Raw genomic sequence first — 17295 nt, 5'->3', positions numbered from 1 at the left:
AGGAAGTAAAGGCTTTCAAGCGCACTGCTCCAGGGGTCAGGCGATAGAGCAGAGTTAGGACAATACAAGGCATGCACCTGGTGTGGGTTCAGTCCCTGGCACCACAGACCCTCCAAGTATCGATGGCCAGAAGGAGCCCTAGAGGTTCCTGAGCACCGCCCAGTTGCTGGGTTAAAGCTGGGCTGGGTCCGAGCAGCACTGCATCCTCTGTTCCTTGCATTAAACCACCATCCTGACTGGTCCAGTATTGCCAAGAGTGGCCCCAGGTGCACTGAGCTCCCCTTGGGAACTCTACCCTACCCCCATTTTTAAAAATCACACTGTTCAAGGTTTTGGAGGGCCAGGGGTCTGCTGGTTGGCCAAGGTGTGGGTCTGTTTTTCGTTTGTTTTTTTTCATTAGTGAAACACCATGAGGTACAGTTGTAGACTTATAAATTTTTGTGCTTGGGTTTCAGTTATACAGTGATCAAGTACCCATCCCTCCACCAGGGCCCATTCTCCACCACCACTGATCCCAGTATCCCTCCCACCCCTGCATACCCCCCATTCCACCCTGCCTCTGTGGCGGGGCATTCCCTTTTGTTCTCTCTCTCCTTTTGGGTGTTGTGGTTTGCAAAAGAGGCATTGAGTGGCAATCATTTTTCAGTCTATAGTCTACTTTCAGCATGCATCTCCCATCCTAGGAGGATCCTCCCAACAGGGGCGGGCCTGTTTTTATGAGGGTTCCGGCAAGGGCTGGTTCTAATGTGGCTGAGTAGAGTTGGGGACACCCAAGGCCCTGGAAGCATGAGAGGGGCGGTGTAGAAGATGCGGAGATGTAGGAAATAGGCCCAGTAGTAGAGAATCCTGGGATAGCCTCAGTCCCCCAAGTCCCCCCCCCACCCCCACCCGCAGAAGTGGTGGGTGGGGCCAGGTTGAGCCTGGCCCCAGCCCCAGCCCTCATCACACCCAGGCCCCTGCAGCATCCAGATCTCAGCAGGTGGGGGCTGCAGAGAGTCCCATGCGTGGATCCCCTCCCCCATCAGAGCTGGCAGGCTGAGCCCACCTGCCCCCACACGGGTTACAGTCTTATGCACACTGGGACCCCAGCCTGCAGGCCCTTGGCCAGGCATGCCAACCAGAGAGGAACCAGGAAATGCCCCTCCAGGCTGACTCACGGCTCCCCTTGGGCCGATGACGCGAGGGCTTGCAGGTGAGGTGGCACCTGCCCCAGGAAGTGCTCCAAGCAGAGTCCCCTCCACGCGTTCCCGCTGCCCTCCCAGGAACAGCAGGCCCAGACTTTTCAAGGTTAAGAAGCCGCTTATAACATCAAAAATTCATTAGCGCCACCACCCCCCTCCACACACACACACACCTTGACAGATGTTTTACTTTGAGTATCCATTGTTTGAGAGACCGCGAAACGGCAATTGAGCTGCCTGGAATTCAGCGGAGCTTTTAAATGGATTGGTACTTTTAAAGTCACAACAGCCTCGACGCACATTAGGAAAAGAGTCACATCTCCCTGGGACTGGAGTGTTTCCGATGCAGTCAGCAGACAAAGCTTTGTTTGGGGTCTGGGACCCCAAGGTCAGATGGCAACACTGCCTCGGAATGTAAGGAGGGTAAGGGACTGGGCGGGCCATTATCACCCCTCTTCTTCCCCTGTGCCTCGCTCCCCATCAAGCCCCTCTGCTCCCTCTTCCTCATCCCCAAGCCTGGTTTCAGGGGCTCACTCCTTGCTGGGGCCGTCGCACCGCACACTTTCTACAGCTTAAATCCATCTGGGCCCACCTAGGAAGGGTCAGCAGGCAGGAGTTGGGTCGCCTGTCTAACCCAGACTGCCGCCATCAGAAATCCCTCCTACCCTCCCACCCTCCTAGTCCTTCCCCTTCCTTGCCTCCTCTGTCTCTCCTTTCCCCTTCTCAGGCACTTCAGTCCAAATGCTGAAAGCCCTGTGATCCTTGACGATATTTTTCAGGCCAAAAGCCTTGGTTTTGAAGTGAACAGAACGTCTGCATTTCTCAAGCCTCACTGCAGGGGGCAGTGCTGAGTCCAAGGACTTAGCCCCAAAGGATGCAGTCGGGCTCCAGGGCAGGCGCTAGGGATGTACGGTCCATTAGCACACACGCAGCTAGCCGGCAGAGGTGTCTGCTGGCGGCCCGCCACGTCCTCTCACTGCTCCCCAGGCTGAGCCTCGCAGCCTCTCTGAGCTTCAGGTCGCTAACTAATCTGTCCAACGGGGACGCGATCTTCCATAGCAGCATGGTGGTGAGAAGCGGGTAGCATGGGTGGAAATGCCCAGTTGGCACAGAGCTGTCTAAAGGGCCTCGAGCAGGGCAGCTGGCAGCACCCCGTGTAGAACGGGAGCACTGGTGGGGTACTCTAACTAGCAAGTTGTGCATACTTTTATTCCAGCCACACTGGGGGAAGCAGCCCCTAGAGACCCCAGAGGGGGAGGGGGAGGGGAGGTGGAGGTTCGCTTCTGGTTCTCAGAACCCAGTTCTACACCAAATAGGCATCTGAGTCCGGGACATTCTTTACTTTCTCTCCTCTGCACCGCTGTTCCCAGGTCCCTTCCTAGCTTGGCCCACCCTGCCCGTTTCCCCTGACTGGGCGATAGGACAGGTTGCCCTGGGGGTCCCCATGAGGTGAACTCTTCATGCTTCATCGAGGGGAGGGGGGTCCCCCTGAGTTCAGGCCACCCTGCTCTGCCCACTCTCTGGCTACCACTTGGCTGGCTCGTGCAGACCCGAACAGGGGGTCTTGTCCCAAGCTCAGCCCTCAGCTTTGTGTCTCCAGCGTCGTTCCTCTGCACCCCTTCTGTGGCCCAGCCATGTGCCTCGTGGCTGAAGCAGAACCCAACTAGCAGGCATTTCCCCCTCTCCCCTTGGCTGGTTTGCAAACTGAACTTCTCCAGACCCAGGCTGTCACTTGGAGGAGCTCATGGCACTTGCATGGCACTTGCAGGGCTCTCTGTCCCCGGCCACACCCCAGCCGTTCGCCTGCTTCCATTCTCTTGGATCCTTTGTCCTCCCCGGATTCTGTTGTTCCCCTCGCTGCTGCTCTCATTGGTCCTGAGGAAGAACGAGGTCGTGCAGAATGGGCCGCCCTGGTCACACCATACCCCAGCTCCCCGTGTTTCCCCTGAGTTCCCCAGAGCTGGGGAACAGTCCGGGGCAGGCGGGCGCTGTGGGGGCGGGGGCTGCTACAGGCTGAATACTGAGACCTGGCAGCTAGACTACTTCCTCTGGATGAGCTCTGGGAGCTCCAGTAAGTTTCCAATGGATCTGTGCCTCAGTTTCCACCTCTGTGAAATGGGGGTGACCCTGGCACCCACCAGCTTATAACTTAAAGTGGCGAGTGGTCAGGAGGAGTCTGCTGGATTGTCCTGCCTGACAGAACAAGAATCTGAGCATGTCCTCAGGTCTTGACACCTGCCCTCTAAGTGTGGGGGCAGGGTGGGAGGCAGGAGAAGGGACCTCTCTACTCCAGGGACGAATCTGCTCTGTGGGGCTGCAGGGCACACACTTGACCTTGGAGACGCTTGTGGCTGTAGGGGAGAGGGGCAGGTCTGCTCCCAAAGACAGGAAATCCTCATTACGTACGGCGGTGTTCAGGAGGTATCCCCAGGTAATCTACAGACTCAGGGAAGCATCCGAGAGAAGTGTCAGGGGTCCATGGAAACCAGCCCTCCCGCCTCTACATGAGTTACAAACTCACAGAGAACACTAAGTGCCAGAGATCTGAGCTGGAGGGGACGCTGGCTGGAGGCACATCTGGAGCAGAGCAGGGGCCCGTGGTGCTCCTGGGAGCCAGCAGCGGTGGGTGGGGCCGGCCACAGCTAGCTGCTTCTCTGACCCTTGACGCTGAGCCCAGGCTGTCGGGAGTCCTTAAAACATCTTGGCCATCCATCTATCCGTCCATTCACATTTGCCGATCCCGGCTTGTGTACCGTCGATCATAAATCTTCTTTCTGCAATCATTTATCTCTCATCTGTGTATCTATCTATCATCCAACATTTAATCTGGATATCTAGCATCTATTAATCATGTCTGCCATCAATCCATCTCTGAGTCTGTCTGTAACCCATTAGCAGTCAAGAGTTAACATGGTGTGTACTTAAGCACAGCCTTCCTGAGTTGCCTGGGAAAGGGGTGAGGAGCGGGGTACGTCAGGTAGCAGTGACTCTGGGGGACCCGGTGCCTAGTGCCAAGGTGGACAGGAAGGAAACTGGGTGGCTGTTGAGAGACACGTGGGACTGTCGTACAGGGCAGGTGCATGACGGGACCACAGGAGGCAGAAGAGGAAGAAGCCTGCTGTGCTTTTTTAGAATCCAGCCATGGCTCTCCCACCTGGCTTCCCCAAAGAAGCACGCCCTCTCTCAGCTGACTCTTGAGGAGTGGGGTGCCCACCTCAAGAATGAGGGTAGAGACTGGAGTGATAGTGCAGCAGGTAGGGCATTTGCCTTGCACGCGGCCGACTCGGGTTCAATTCCCGACATCTCCTATGGTCCCCTGAGCACTGCCAGGAGTAATTCCTGAGTGCAGGGCCAGGAGTAACTCCTGAGCATTGCTGGGTGTGACCCAAAAAGGAACAAAAATGAGGGTAGTGATGGGTGCTACTTTCTGCCCTCAGCCCCCAGACATATGCTCCAGTGCCTCAGAACTCTGCAGGCATTCCAAGGGCCAGAAAGGTTCTGCTGAAGGAGAGAGGACAGGGGCGTGTGGCATGCTTCCCAAGGTTGTCACCTGCTGCTCTCACCTCAGGAGCTTTCAAACGCAAAAATAGAAGCGCTCATAACCCCAGACCCACCCATTCCAGGGACAGGGGCCCCAAATTTTGTTTCGTTTTATTTTGTTGACTCTTGGCTCCTATCCGGCAGTGCTCAGGGTTTACTCCTGGCTCTGTGCTCAGCTATCACTCCTGGCCAGATTTGGGGGCCATACAGGGTGCCAGGGACCTCACCTGCATGAGCCATATGAGAGGCCAGCACCCTGCCGGCTGTAATCTCTCTCCTGCTCAGCCCTCAGCAGTTTTGGAAGCGCCAGAGCAGAGATGCCGTCATTTCTTCTTCCTTCCACGAAGGTGTTCTGGGAAGAAAGAAAGAGTTCTCGGGTCAGGATTTGGCCTTTGAGCAGAAGTGGGGTCCCAAGAAGGTGCGTGCAGGCTCCTCTTGAGCCTGACGTGGGGACCAGAAGGACTCCTCTCAGGGTGCTCAGGAAGCACCTTCCCCACCTGGTCACACCAGGTCTCCAGGTCACCAGAGACGGCAACGCAGTGTCTGAGGAGGGGGCTGGGCTGCAGAGTCGCAGCTTCGGGGCTCAGGGGTCAGCCCGTGGCTCAGGCAGGCCCAGAAAAGTGATGCTCTGGTGCTTGCAGTGCCCAGGGAGAGCGACAGCCAGGCTGTCCGCTGCCCGGAGCTGCTCGCCCTGGTCACTCCTCTCTTCTCCCAGGAGAAGCAAAGCCCTGGCCTTGCTGCTACCGACGGGCTGCGGACCCAAGGGACAGGAGGCGGAGGCTGCGTTCCACAGTGTGGCTCTAGCTGTGGCAAGGAGCAGACATAGGCTGGACCCTGCAGGCCCGCTCTGTCCGTGAGACCGGGTGGCCGGGCCAGGGGCAGCCTGCAGCTGGGGCTCAAGGTTAAATAGTAAACATGGTGGTGAGGGCATCGGCGGGCATGTATACCCTCCAGCCAGGCCACTGCTCTGCTAACCTGCTCTCCCGAAGCATGACTCGCTCTTGGGGACCACCCAGGCCTGCCCACCCCTCGCAGAAACCTCCCCGCCCCGGCTGGAAGAGAGCCCTGCTTTGTCTGTCTCCTTGAGAAGCGAGGACAAACGGGCCATAATTTATGCTCCCACATGATATAAAGGAAAAAAGGCCCCATTATGCTATAAATTATCCTGTGATGGGTGAAATGCTGGCGCGCGCACCAGACGCCGGCAGAAACCCCATTAGACAACAGGGCCGGGCCGCCGAGAAGTCCCCACAGAACTCGGCCGTCTGTCGTGCGCCGCGCGCCCGGGCGGGATAATGCACCAGATCAAATGCATAATCAGTTACCTGGAGCGACGCCGCGGCCGGCTCCCGCCTCTGCGAAAGGTGACTTCTACCTAGTACGCCCCAGACACCCGCGGGAGGTGTGGGGCCTGCTCCGGGGACAAGGAGGAGAAGCCGCGGCAGCTGGACTGGGGTCCTGCCCTGCCCCAGCCCCCCCTTCCTCGGAGAGCCTGAAGCAGGACAGTGAAGGGGCTGAGAGGAGAGGGCCCTCCCCAGTCCACCTCCCACGCTGATGGTCCCCAGGAAATAGAGGCACGCCAGGACCCTGGCCAATTCTGAGGAGACAATAGACTCCACAAGAGGGGTTCCACCTTTGGGTCTGGTTTCCAGTGTGAGATGAGCCCTGGGGTATAGTATAGAGGGTAGGGCCCCTCTCTTGCATGCAGCTGACCCAGGTTCGATTCCTGGCACCCCATATGGTTCTCCAGGCACTGCCAGGAGAGATTACTGAGGGCAGAGCCAGGAGTGAGCCCCTGAATATTGTTGGGTGTGGTCACCCTCCCACCCCCCCCCACCCCCGACAAAAAACCCCCACAGATTAGCCCAGGGGTGATACCTGCTGTGGTAGACAGAGAGAGCTTCAGTTTCCTGCACACCTGCAACATACCCAGGGGAGAGGGAAGAGTGGACTTGGGGTGGGGGGTTGTGAGGCTCTCCTGGGGTGTCTGGGTGACCCCAGCAATCCACAGAGCCTGTTCCCTCGGGACTGTGCTACGTGTGCCCCCACCATTTGGAATCGAAGCCCTGGGCCTGGCAGAGCGGTGCGCCACTGCTCTCTGCCTCAGTTTCTTCATCTGTACTTCTGTGAATGTCTGCGAAGGCTGGGTGGGAGGCAGTGTTTGAGAAATGAGAGCCGCTCTGATGTTTACTTTTTTCTTGTGCTGGGTGGCACACCCAGTAGTACTCAGGAGTTACTCCTAGCTCTGTGCTCAGGGACCACTCCTGATGGTACTTACGGGACCATATAAGATGCCAGGATTCAAACCCAGGCTGGCCGCGTGCGAGGCAAATGCCCTACTCGCTCCAGCCCAATGTTTACTTTTGCATATCACCCCCAACTGAGTGAGTGTGGTTTGTAGCCACAGATAGGGGTGCCCCAAGGCCTGGGGAGAAAGGGGGTCTGGTAGTGCTGTCTGAAGCCTCGGGGAATCCAGAATGCGGCGCTTGGGTCCACAGGCTCTCGTTCCAAAAGGACCAGAGTGCCATTGCCGCAGGATGGTCCTGGGAAGGCATTTGGGCCCAGAAATACTCACAGGGCTGTGCGCAGGAGAGTGAGGCAGAGAGAGGGAAGGGTGTGGTAGGCGGGGAGAGTGGGCCAGGGGCCAGGCCAGGGCTCAATCCAGGAGGCATTTTAGGTTATAGGGATAGGAGGAGAAACCGTGTGTGTGTGTGTGTGTGTGTGTGTGTGTGTGTGTGTGTGTGTGTGCCCGCGCGCGCGCGCTTGTGTGGGTGAGCATGTGAGAGCATGTGCGCGTGTGTGTGTGTGTGTGTGTGTGCGTGTGTGTGTATGTGTGTGGGCACACATGCATGCGCACGCTTCTTCTGACCTGGGGTGCCTGTCCCTTACCTTTTGCACCTGGCAGACTCTGCCCATAATCCTTTAGGGCATAAATCCCATAATCCTATAATCCCGCCTTTTAGGGCCCACACCTTTTCCATACCTGACACCCACTGCCCACAGACAGACCTCACTCTGCAGCTGTCCGCTATAACTGTGACCAGTGGCCACTCCTCCCAAGGAGACACTCACATTCGGCTTCCTGAGGTTTCTTTGAGGCCAGCAGAGTCTCCCCTGTCCCCTCCAGGAGCCAGGGCCACAGGCCTAGCATGGGACCATACCCAGTACTCATGGAGCAAGAGGATTCATTCATTCCCATGTCAGCAACTCTGCTCAATTTCTCACCACCATTCCCCCCTTTGTTTTTCACTTTTGGTTCACACCTGGTGGTGCTTATAGGACCATGAGTGCCAAGGATCAACCCCTGGGGCACTGCGTGCAAAGTGGGTGTGCACTGGCCCCTTTGAGCTATGTCCCTGGGCCCTCAACCTCCACTACTCCCTCCCCCTACCCCCATCCACCCCAGCGTCAGGCGCTGAGCATTAGGCAGTGAGTGGCATGGACTCGATCTCTGCAGGCCTGGCGCTGGTGCTGGGGAAGGGAGGCAGAAAACTAGCCATCAAAGGTGATGCACGTCATGGAAGATGCTACGGAATGCCAAAGCTGGGAGTCTAAATAGCTTGAGGGCAGAGGTCCCTAAGAGAATGACATTGGATGTGAGGCTTGTAGGGGCTGTTGAAAGCTCTGTGTCTCTGACTAGCGAGAGCCCTGGGCTCTGTGTGTGTGTGTGTGTGTGTGTGTGTGTGTTGTGTGTGTGTTTGTGTGTGTGTGTGTGTGTTGCTCCTGAGGTGGCACAGAGGCAGGTGTGTCTGCAAGGCTCAGGGACATGTGGAGTTGGGGACCCTGCACAGGCCACTACAAGGCTTGGGCTTTTCCAGGAGGGGTGGGGACACCTTCAGGGCTTGACAGACAGGCTCTACCTGGGAGAAGCAGCACCTGGGTAGGAGTCAAGGGGCCCGGGCAGTGTTAGGATTCAGCCAGAAAGCGACTCTCAGGTTCTGGCCCAGGATGCAGTGGCGGAAGCAGAAGTGTCTAAGGGAGGCTGGCCATGGTTCTGGGGTGTCGGTCTGGAGAAGAGCTGCAGTTGTAAAGAGGGAGCCCCATCCTGCAGGTCGCTGCCCCACCTCTCCCCCAGCAGCCTTGGGAGGGGTTTGAAATCCCCTTCAGCATTCTTCCCTGGAGGGAAGCCTGCATCCTGGAACCCACCATGATGCTGCGACGGCATGTGCTCTGGGAACAGATGCCATCCAGCTCTGGACTACAGGGATTTCAATGGAGACCCTGTAGCCTGGCCTGGGTCTCTGTAAGGCAGCAAACCTGTTCACAAGAGCTGCAGAGGAAGCCAGAACCTGGGTCCTGGGGTGCAGGTCGTGCTGGAACCAGCCCGCACCCCCACCCACCACGGGGAGGGTAGCCGTGTGGTATAGAGACTCCGGCTGGGTTCCTGTTCACTGTTATATGAGCGTTCTCTCTTCTCTGGGAGGGGCTCCCCAGCAGGCCTGGGCATCCCCCGTGCTCCAGTTGCTGAAGCTAAGGAGGCCATGTGGTTCCAGGGATTAAGCCGTCACTTGGAAGGCAGGTCGGCGTTCTCTCCCCCACTAGGGGCAGCTCTACCCGGCTGAAGGGAAGGCAGAAGCCGCCTCCCAATTCAGGGTGGGACACAGCAACCTCAAAAGGAGCATAGATTTAGATCCTAGTGGTCAGTTGGTTCCTACGTGTCCCTTAGGGGCCACAGGAAATGGCCAGATCTGAACCCAGAGAGTCTGGGACATGCGCCTTGCGGGGCTCATACTTTGGGGGAAATGGCTCGACTGTAGGGTTAATGCAGGTGGACCTCCTCGAGGGGGCCAGAGGGCATCTCAGCATTCCCCCCAACTCATGGTCAAGGTAATGCAGAGGAAAGCCTGGATGCTCACTCCAGCCCAGCTGGCCTGGCTTAGTTCTGTTATCCTCCGTGTCCTCTCCACACCCTGGGGTGTGACCCATCCCACCAGCCAACAGCCCAGTGGGTGAACTGTAGTTATGGCCCTTTCCCCTGCCACCCTGGTGTGTCTCTCGTCTGAGAGAAAGTGGGACCAAAGGGACAGTCTCGCTGCCTGGGACCTGGGGAACCAAGATCCTCTCTAGGGAGATCAGATGTCACCGGACAAAATCCCCTGAGAGTCTCAGAGAGTCTAGCAGGTCACATGGCTTCTCAGGGCTCCAGGCACTGCCAGCAGCACTGGGGCAGGTAGCCTGGGAACTCGGGGATCTAGTCACTTGTCACCCATCCACAGGTGTTCCTGAGCAGGTGAAAAGCCCTCCTGCATCCTGCGTGTGTTGGGCATTTTCTACCCAGCCCCAGACTGCTCCCTGCCCCTCGCTGACCTGACCTGGCTTCTCCCCTGAGCTGCCTCACCACCCCCGGGTCTTTGAACAACTCTTCTGCCCAGCCCCAACCTGAGGCCTCCATGTCACTCACTCCCCATCCTGGCCCCGGGTTCCCCTCTTCCCCGACCCTCCCTCAACAGCTGGAGGGAAAAGCACAGTAAAAGTCTATTGCAGCCATAAAAGGCATTAACCATCTGAGCACGCGGCCACAGTGCCCCAGCAGCCGTCTATCCTTAAGCAGGAAATATTGTTTAATGTCGATGGTAATGAGCGAATCAAATTTTGAAAATTAAACCGGAATTGGAACATTAGTGCCAGGGTGATGGCATTCCGTGAGTCAAGTGGCGCTGGCGCCATCAGCCTCCACCTCCTCCAGGGGCCCATTCACCCCACAAGATGCTTTCTGCCAACCTTGGGGATCCCTAAAGGCGCTGCTGCCCTCAAGTGTGCCCCATAGGGAACTCCGTGTGCCAGCCCCTCTGGTTTCTGTTTGTCTGAACTGACTTTTTAAAATGCAGATTTCTCCTGGGGCTGGTGTGTGTGTGTGTGTGTGTGTGTGTGTGTGTGTGTGTGTGTGTATGGGGTGGATAGCTAGCCAGTAAGGAAGGTGCTTTCCTTGGATGGGGCAGAGCCCTGTTGAATCCCACATAGAGTCCCCAAGCATTAGTCTGCAGTCTGGAGTGATCCTCAAGCACGGAGCCAAGCCCTACACATAGCAGGTTGTGTCCAGCACAGCAAAGAAACAGACAAACAAAAAAGCACATCCTAGGCTGGAGAGAGTGCAGGAGGAAAGGCTCTTTTATTGCCTGAGGTCCTTGCACGGATAACCCTGCTTCTCTCTCTGGCACTAAATAGGACCCTCTGAGCACCACCAGAGGTCGCTCCTGTGCACAGAGCCGGGAATAGCCCCTGAGTACTGCTTAATTCCCCACCTCCATATAAATAAATGAACAAAGTGCAAGTTCTTCCAGCCAGAGCCCCTCATGGCCCTGAATGAGTAAATTGGTGGAAGAGCCCCTAGTGCTGAGATCAGAGAAAGTGGGAGACACCTGGGGCCTCCCAGAAGGCGTCACCCCACTATCGTAGTTCTGTGAGCTGGCTTTCGCGTGAGATTCTGGGGGCACGTGATAGACTGCCGAGGCCTGAGGAGTAGCAGATGTGTGTGTTGGTGAGGGGACGAGCAGGCAAGAGGCTGCTGGAAACAGCGAGTCAGACTCCTCCGGCCCCAGCGCATAAGCCACCAGCCAGGGATCTCTCCCCTGTCCCAGCCTTTGCTCAAATCCCGGGGCAGGCCTGGACCCTTCTGTACCTGTGCCCGGCCCATGTGACTCCAGCCCACCTTCTCCCAGAAGCCTTCAGGGTGGAGAACACCTTTCCCTTCATAACTTCTACTTGTGACTGCTTGACTGGGAGTCTTCTTCCTGGGGCTGTCTCCGCCCAGGATTGGAGGTTCCTCCCACCTGTGCCCCCTTTTCAGTACCTGCATGAAGCTCAGCAGTGGAGTCAGGGAGCACCCCCAGCCTCTCCTGCATCCATCGGACTTGCCTCATCCCTCGGGCAGGCAGGCTGTGGTCAGTGGCCACTCAGCCTCGCCCAGGAAGCAGAGGCAGCACAGGAGGGCTGGTAAATGAAATCATTTTGTTTCCCCAGCAGTCACAGAGTTGTCATCAGATGCAGGACGCCTCCAATGGGCCCACTGGTTGCCTTATAAGGCTTGGGGACGGGGACCCCTTCCAGAGCGAGCGACACAGGGAGACCACAAGGGGACATTGGTCTGTTTCTGCAGCCGGAGACTGATCTACCCCAAAAAGGGAGGCTGGGGCCAGCAAGCGAGTGAGAGCTTGAGGGCTGGGAGCGTGCAGGAGGCCAGGGACAACCCTGAGCACCAGCAGATGAGACGCCCCCCCCCCCCAACAAAAACAAAACACAGCAGGGAAAGGCGGGGTGTGCATGGCCAAACCAGGGACTGGCAAGCCAAGAGGGAGTGCCGCTCCCTTGGCCTGGAGAGAGCCCCCACTGCTGTCGGTCAGATACCATCATTCCTGGGGCTGGGCTCTGTGCAGCAGCTCTGGCAAGCCTGGCACCCACCAGGAAGAGGCGTTAGCGTGTCTCCCAGTGGATGGAGCTGAAAGCAGGTCTAGAGCAGGAAGGCAGCGAGCTGGCTCGGGGGAGGAGTCGGCTTGTGACTGCCTGGCTGTCACTTGAAAGGCAAGGCCTAGAATTATTCCCCAAAGCCAACCAGCAATAAGAGAGAAGGAACAAACATTCGAGAGGCAGGAGCTGCCTTCCCAGAGAGGCAAGCCAGTGAGGGGGTGTCGCTTCCCCGGGGAAACCCGACAGGCAGGAGACAGAACCTGAGCCCCTTCGTGTTGGCAACATGCTTCATGTTCAGGACATACTTTTGGAAGAACCAAGAGCTCTAGACCACTGCGCTGAGAAGTAGGGGTGCCCAGATTTTAGGGGAGGGAAAGACGGCATTAGAAAAAGACCAAGGAAAGGGAAGTGGCTGGATAGAGCGGAGAGGCACGTGGGGATGAATTTTAATGTAATCAGAAAGCTGTCATGCTAATAAAGGAATATATTCCGACGTCAGGAGAGAAGCTCCGAGCTGCTGCGCCGGCATTTAAATCAGGCTCTGACGGAGGAGGGGCCTTGTGTTTTCTTCCTTTTTCTCACCCAGGGAGGAGAACTTTTAAACAGGAGGGCAAGGTATTAGCAGGCAGCCTTTGCTCCTTTGTTTTTTCTGCTGGTGGGAGGAAGGCCTCCCGGGAGCTGAGTTTCCGAGGCTCCCGGAAGTTGCTCAGAATTCCCTGTGTCCAGGGTAACAAAGTGGTTGCCATTCTGGGAGCGAAGCACAAGGTCCTGCCCGCTCCTGCCCTCTCCTGTCCAGCTCCGTTCTCTGCTCTTGCCTTCGATTTCTTCCTCCTCCAAGGCCTCCAGCATCTTCCCTCTCCTCGTGTCATCCTGGGGGCTGGAGCGATAGCACAGCGGTAGGACGTTTGCCTTGCTTGCGGCCAGCCCTGCTGACCCGGGTTCCATTCTTCTGCTCCTCTCGGAGAGCACCGCAAGCTACCGAGAGTATCTCTCCTGCACAGCAAAGCCTGGCGAGCTACCCGTAAAATATTCGATATGCCAAACACAGTAATAACAAATCTCACAATGAAGATGTTACTGGGCCCGCTCGAGCAAATCGATGAAAAACGGGAGGACAGTGCTACGACAGTGCTACTACAGTGTCAACCTAGTACCATCTCCTCCTGGCCTCTCTCTCTTCCATCCTCTTTGTTGCCCAGTCTCTGCTCCCCAAGCCCAGAGGTGGCTGCCGGTGAGCCTGTAGATGGGGTGAGAGTGTTCCCAGCCTCTCTTGCCAAGGCCCAAGACACCACACTCGACTGTGAGGGTTGGATAGATAGTGAGTGGGCTGGGCTCCAGGCTCTGGAGGCAGTGAGACGTGGAAAGGATGGAAGAGTGAAGTTCCTGGGGGCCTGAAGCAATAGGACAATGAGCAGGGTGCTTGCCTTGCACACGGCTGATCTGAGTTCAATCCCCATAGCCCATATGGTCGCTTGTGCCAACACCAGGAGTGATTCCTGAGTGCAGGACCAGGAGTAACTCCTGAGCATCGCCAGGTGTGACCCCAAAAGATCAAAACACAAAACAAGAACCAGAGTGGAGTTCCAGGCATGCTCATGGCGGAGAACTTGCCCAGGTCCTGGCCAGTGGTCCGAGAGGCTCCACAGGGTGATGGGCAGGGTTCCCAAAAGGTGAGGATGTGGCGGCGTCTGAGGAGTACAGAATCTGAGGGGTCCCTTTGCTTTGCTCTAGACTCCAAGAAAACCCCCCAGCTATCGCTGTGAATTCGCTGGCCCTATCACCAAAGTCTCCAATGGAGACGTTACTGGGCCCGCTCGAGCAAATCGATGATCAACGGGAGGGCCTTTACTTACTTTACTTATCAGCAAGGGCTGGGGTATCGCCTGCCCTGGATTCAGTGGAACGTGGTCACCCAGGGCCTTCTCTGCAGCCTTGACTGTGTCATTTCAGTCACCCTGGGTCTTGGTTCCAGCTACAGTGCTGCTGCTTGAACAGTTAGCACCAAACTGAGTGGTACACAACCACCATTCGTTCTGCTTACAGATTCCGCGGTTGGGGATTTAGACAAGATGCAGCGGGTCTGTGCTCTAGACATGGGCTGGCCTTGGCTGGGGGCCAGAACCCCCAAGGACTCGTTCTCTCCTGGTACTGCTTGTCAGCTGAGGGGCTGGGTTGTTGTCCACGTGGGCTCTCCGTGGGGGTTTCTTCACGACATGGTGGTGGCGGCTGGCTTCCACAGGACAGCATCCAAGGGCAGTGCAAGCTGATCCTTTCCGCCTTGGAAAGCTGCTGGGGACTCCCACTCTTGATTGGTTAGAGCAGGCAGAAAACCTGCCCATTTTCAAGGGCTGGAACCAAAGTCCTCCCCTGTGGAAGGGGTGAGAGTCACACAGGAATAAAAGTCTGCGTGCTGGGAAATCTTGTAGTCACTTGTAAGTGGATAACAGACTCATATAGCTCAGTCTGACTCCTATTACTCTAAATACACAGCTGACTGGGGTCAACAAACATTCCTGGTACCCAACAAAGGTGGCAGAGGCTGCCCAGAAGCCCAATTTCGGCAACAGTCTCCCCCACACTGCCCAGAAATTGAATTTTGCAGCATGAACAGGAAGAGCAAGAGGAGGGCTGCTAGATAGAGGAATAAACATGGGATAACAGAAGGTGTGTCATGGGAATGGCATAAGACACTCATTCTCTGATTCCATAGCTCTCCACTCAGTACCTGCTGTGCTAGGTACTGCTGGTCCAGCAGGGTGACCTGGTCTCTCTCCCCTAAGGGGCTAATGGGGAGAGGAGAGCTAGACAGAACTAAACATCCTGGCACAGCAGTAGATCTTAGACAATTATCTTTGACAAACATGAGCCACTGCAATGAGGACCGTGAGAACAAACAAAAGATTAAGAGATGTGCTTTATGGAGGAAGCAGTGAACTCTAGAAGAGAGGGATTCAGCCTGGGGATGTGGTGGGCGGCCCAGGCAGAGATGAGCCTATGCCAAGGTCCTGTGGCCGACTGGCCCAGAGTGAGTTGCTTTTGGCATCCGTGGATGAAAGTGGCTGAGGACCACTGTGAGTCAGGCAGTGTCGCTGCAGTCCAGCTCCCGCTTGACAAAACCCCTCTCACCTTGCACTCTGGCTTTGCCCTCTCCCCGCCCAAGACCCGCGCCCAGTCGTCCCTACCCCTCTAGAAATGCCCGACCCCATCCCATTCCCTCACCACCCGCTCCCTTCTGGCCCAGCGTCTCCGAGTCCGTTCTAGCCCAGCACCTCCCTCTGCTTCTTCCCCCACCCCCTCCCGCCCCCCGTCCGTCCGTCCGTCCGTCCGTCCGTTCGTCCGTCCGTCCGTCCTCGCGTCGCCCGGCCCCCGGCCCCGGTAAGCATCTCCTAATTTTGTTCCAGAAGATAGAAAACTCTTCGTGGGCATGCTCAACAAGCAGCAGTCTGAGGACGACGTGCGCCGCCTCTTCGAAGCCTTTGGAAACATCGAGGAGTGCACCATCCTGCGTGGGCCCGACGGCAACAGCAAGGGTGCGCGGGGAGGGGCGGGGCGGGGCGGGGCGGGGCGGGGCTTATCGAAGGGCCCTGACGTCAGGGGCGGGGATTTCTGGGTGGGGCTGGGGGGGCGGAGCGAGATAGGGGCGTGGCTGTTAGGCAGGAGGCGGGGCATCCCGAAGGAAGCGGGTGGGGGGTTACAAGGTGGGGCAGCGGGGCGGAAGCACGTGAAGGGGCGTGGCTGTGGGTGATGGGTGGGGCCTGATGAAGGGGCGGGCTGAAAAGGGCGGGGCTTACACGGCGAAGCGTTAAGAGGAGCGGCGGTTGACTGACAGGCGGGGCCTGCTGAAGGGGCGGGGCCTACGGGGCGGGCCGCGCGGCGGAGCGCGTGTGAGGGGGCGGGGCTAGGAGCGGCGGGGCGGGGCCGCCGGCCGCGCGCCAGGTTGCGGGCGGGGTCTAAGGCGGCTTGGAAAAGGCCCGACGGCGGAGCCGGGTCGGATGCCACCCGGAGTGCATTGTAGGGCCTGGCGGTAAGGAAAGGCTTTGATTCATGCTCAGTCCGGGTGACTTAGGGTGCTTTCCAGTCCCCGGCGCCTGTCCTGGTCTTTCTCTGTGTCTCTGTTCTCGGTGTCTCTCTGCCTCACCCGTCCTGCTCTCATCCGGGACGCCTCCTCTCCCCTGGGACCCGCCCGGGCCCTGCATCGCCGTCCCCGCGCCTCTCTGACCTTGCTCCGGGCCCTCGGGTCGTGGCTGAGCCTCTCCCGTCCCCCCAGGGTGCGCCTTTGTGAAGTACTCCTCCCACGCCGAGGCGCAAGCCGCTATCAACGCTTTGCACGGCAGCCAGACCATGCCGGTGAGTGAGGAAGGCGGGCTGGGGTTCCCCCATCCACACGACCCTCCCCAGTCCCCTCACCGCCGGGCGCGGGTCCGGCCCGCACCTCCAGCCCAGGTCTGCAGGAGAGGCACACAGGCACTCTCCCCCCAAGACATTGAGCCTAGACACGTCGTACTGAAACCGGCCCCGGGGTCACCCTGAGCACCAAGGGCCCCATGCAGGTGTCAGTGCCCCTCCCCACCCCCACTCCACCCCCCAGAGCGCCCCCGTGCAGAGGGAGAGGTCCGGGCGGGCTCGGACAGCTGGGAGCCCTGGCGGCTGGCCCAGGCAGATGTGCCTCACCAGCTGTCGGGGCTGCAGGGAGCTTCATCAAGTCTGGTGGTCAAGTTCGCCGACACTGACAAGGAGCGCACCATGCGGCGAATGCAGCAGATGGCCGGCCAGATGGGCATGTTCAACCCCATGGCCATCCCCTTTGGGGCCTATGGAGCCTACGCACAGGCAGTAAGTGGGGGCACAGCGGGGGTGGGGGGGCGGGAGGGGGCACCCACTCCCCTGCTGACTCCCGCACAGAGCAGAAGCACCTAACTGAGGTGAGCCCTGCACCTGACCCAGAAAATACCGCTCCTGCCCTGGTCAGCAATGAGATTACAGAGTGGAGATGAAAGAAGGCTGGGTCAGTCCTGAGGGGCTGTCAGGAGGAGGTGGGCGATTGGTCCCTAGGCAGGTGAAGTACTTACCTTGAGCATTGCCCCAGCTAGATCCTGGGGAGCACAGACTGCTCTAGGTGTCCAGTTGTCGCTCTCCTCTTCCTGCCCCTGCTCTTGAAAGGCTGATTGCA

The 17295-nt window shown here is 58.0% G+C and overlaps 1 protein-coding gene across 50 annotated transcripts in view; it reads left to right on the top strand.

Moving 5' to 3' along the window:
* CELF4 (CUGBP Elav-like family member 4) overlaps positions 1–17295 on the top strand; it is a 278309-nt gene that overhangs the window by 236831 nt on the left and 24183 nt on the right. For 18 of the 50 annotated variants that reach the window (XM_056138292.1, XM_056138286.1, XM_056138291.1 and 15 more), the window contains exons 4-6: positions 15530–15655; positions 16393–16472; positions 16815–16958. In XM_056138292.1, the coding sequence (XP_055994267.1) occupies positions 15530–15655; positions 16393–16472; positions 16815–16958 (350 nt within the window). Of the gene's footprint in view, positions 1–15526; positions 15656–16392; positions 16473–16799; positions 16959–17295 lie in introns of all 50 variants that reach the window. The other 32 variants (XM_056138290.1, XM_056138285.1, XM_056138289.1 and 29 more) reach the window with 3 other exon arrangements.

The sequence above is a fragment of the Sorex fumeus genome, unplaced genomic scaffold (genome assembly GCF_029834395.1).
Source record: "Sorex fumeus unplaced genomic scaffold, SorFum_2.1 ptg000128l, whole genome shotgun sequence".
In the NCBI taxonomy this organism is placed as follows: Eukaryota; Metazoa; Chordata; class Mammalia; order Eulipotyphla; family Soricidae; genus Sorex; species Sorex fumeus.
The sequence above is the reverse complement of the archived record's forward strand: the minus strand, read 5'-3'. Positions and strand labels throughout refer to the sequence as shown.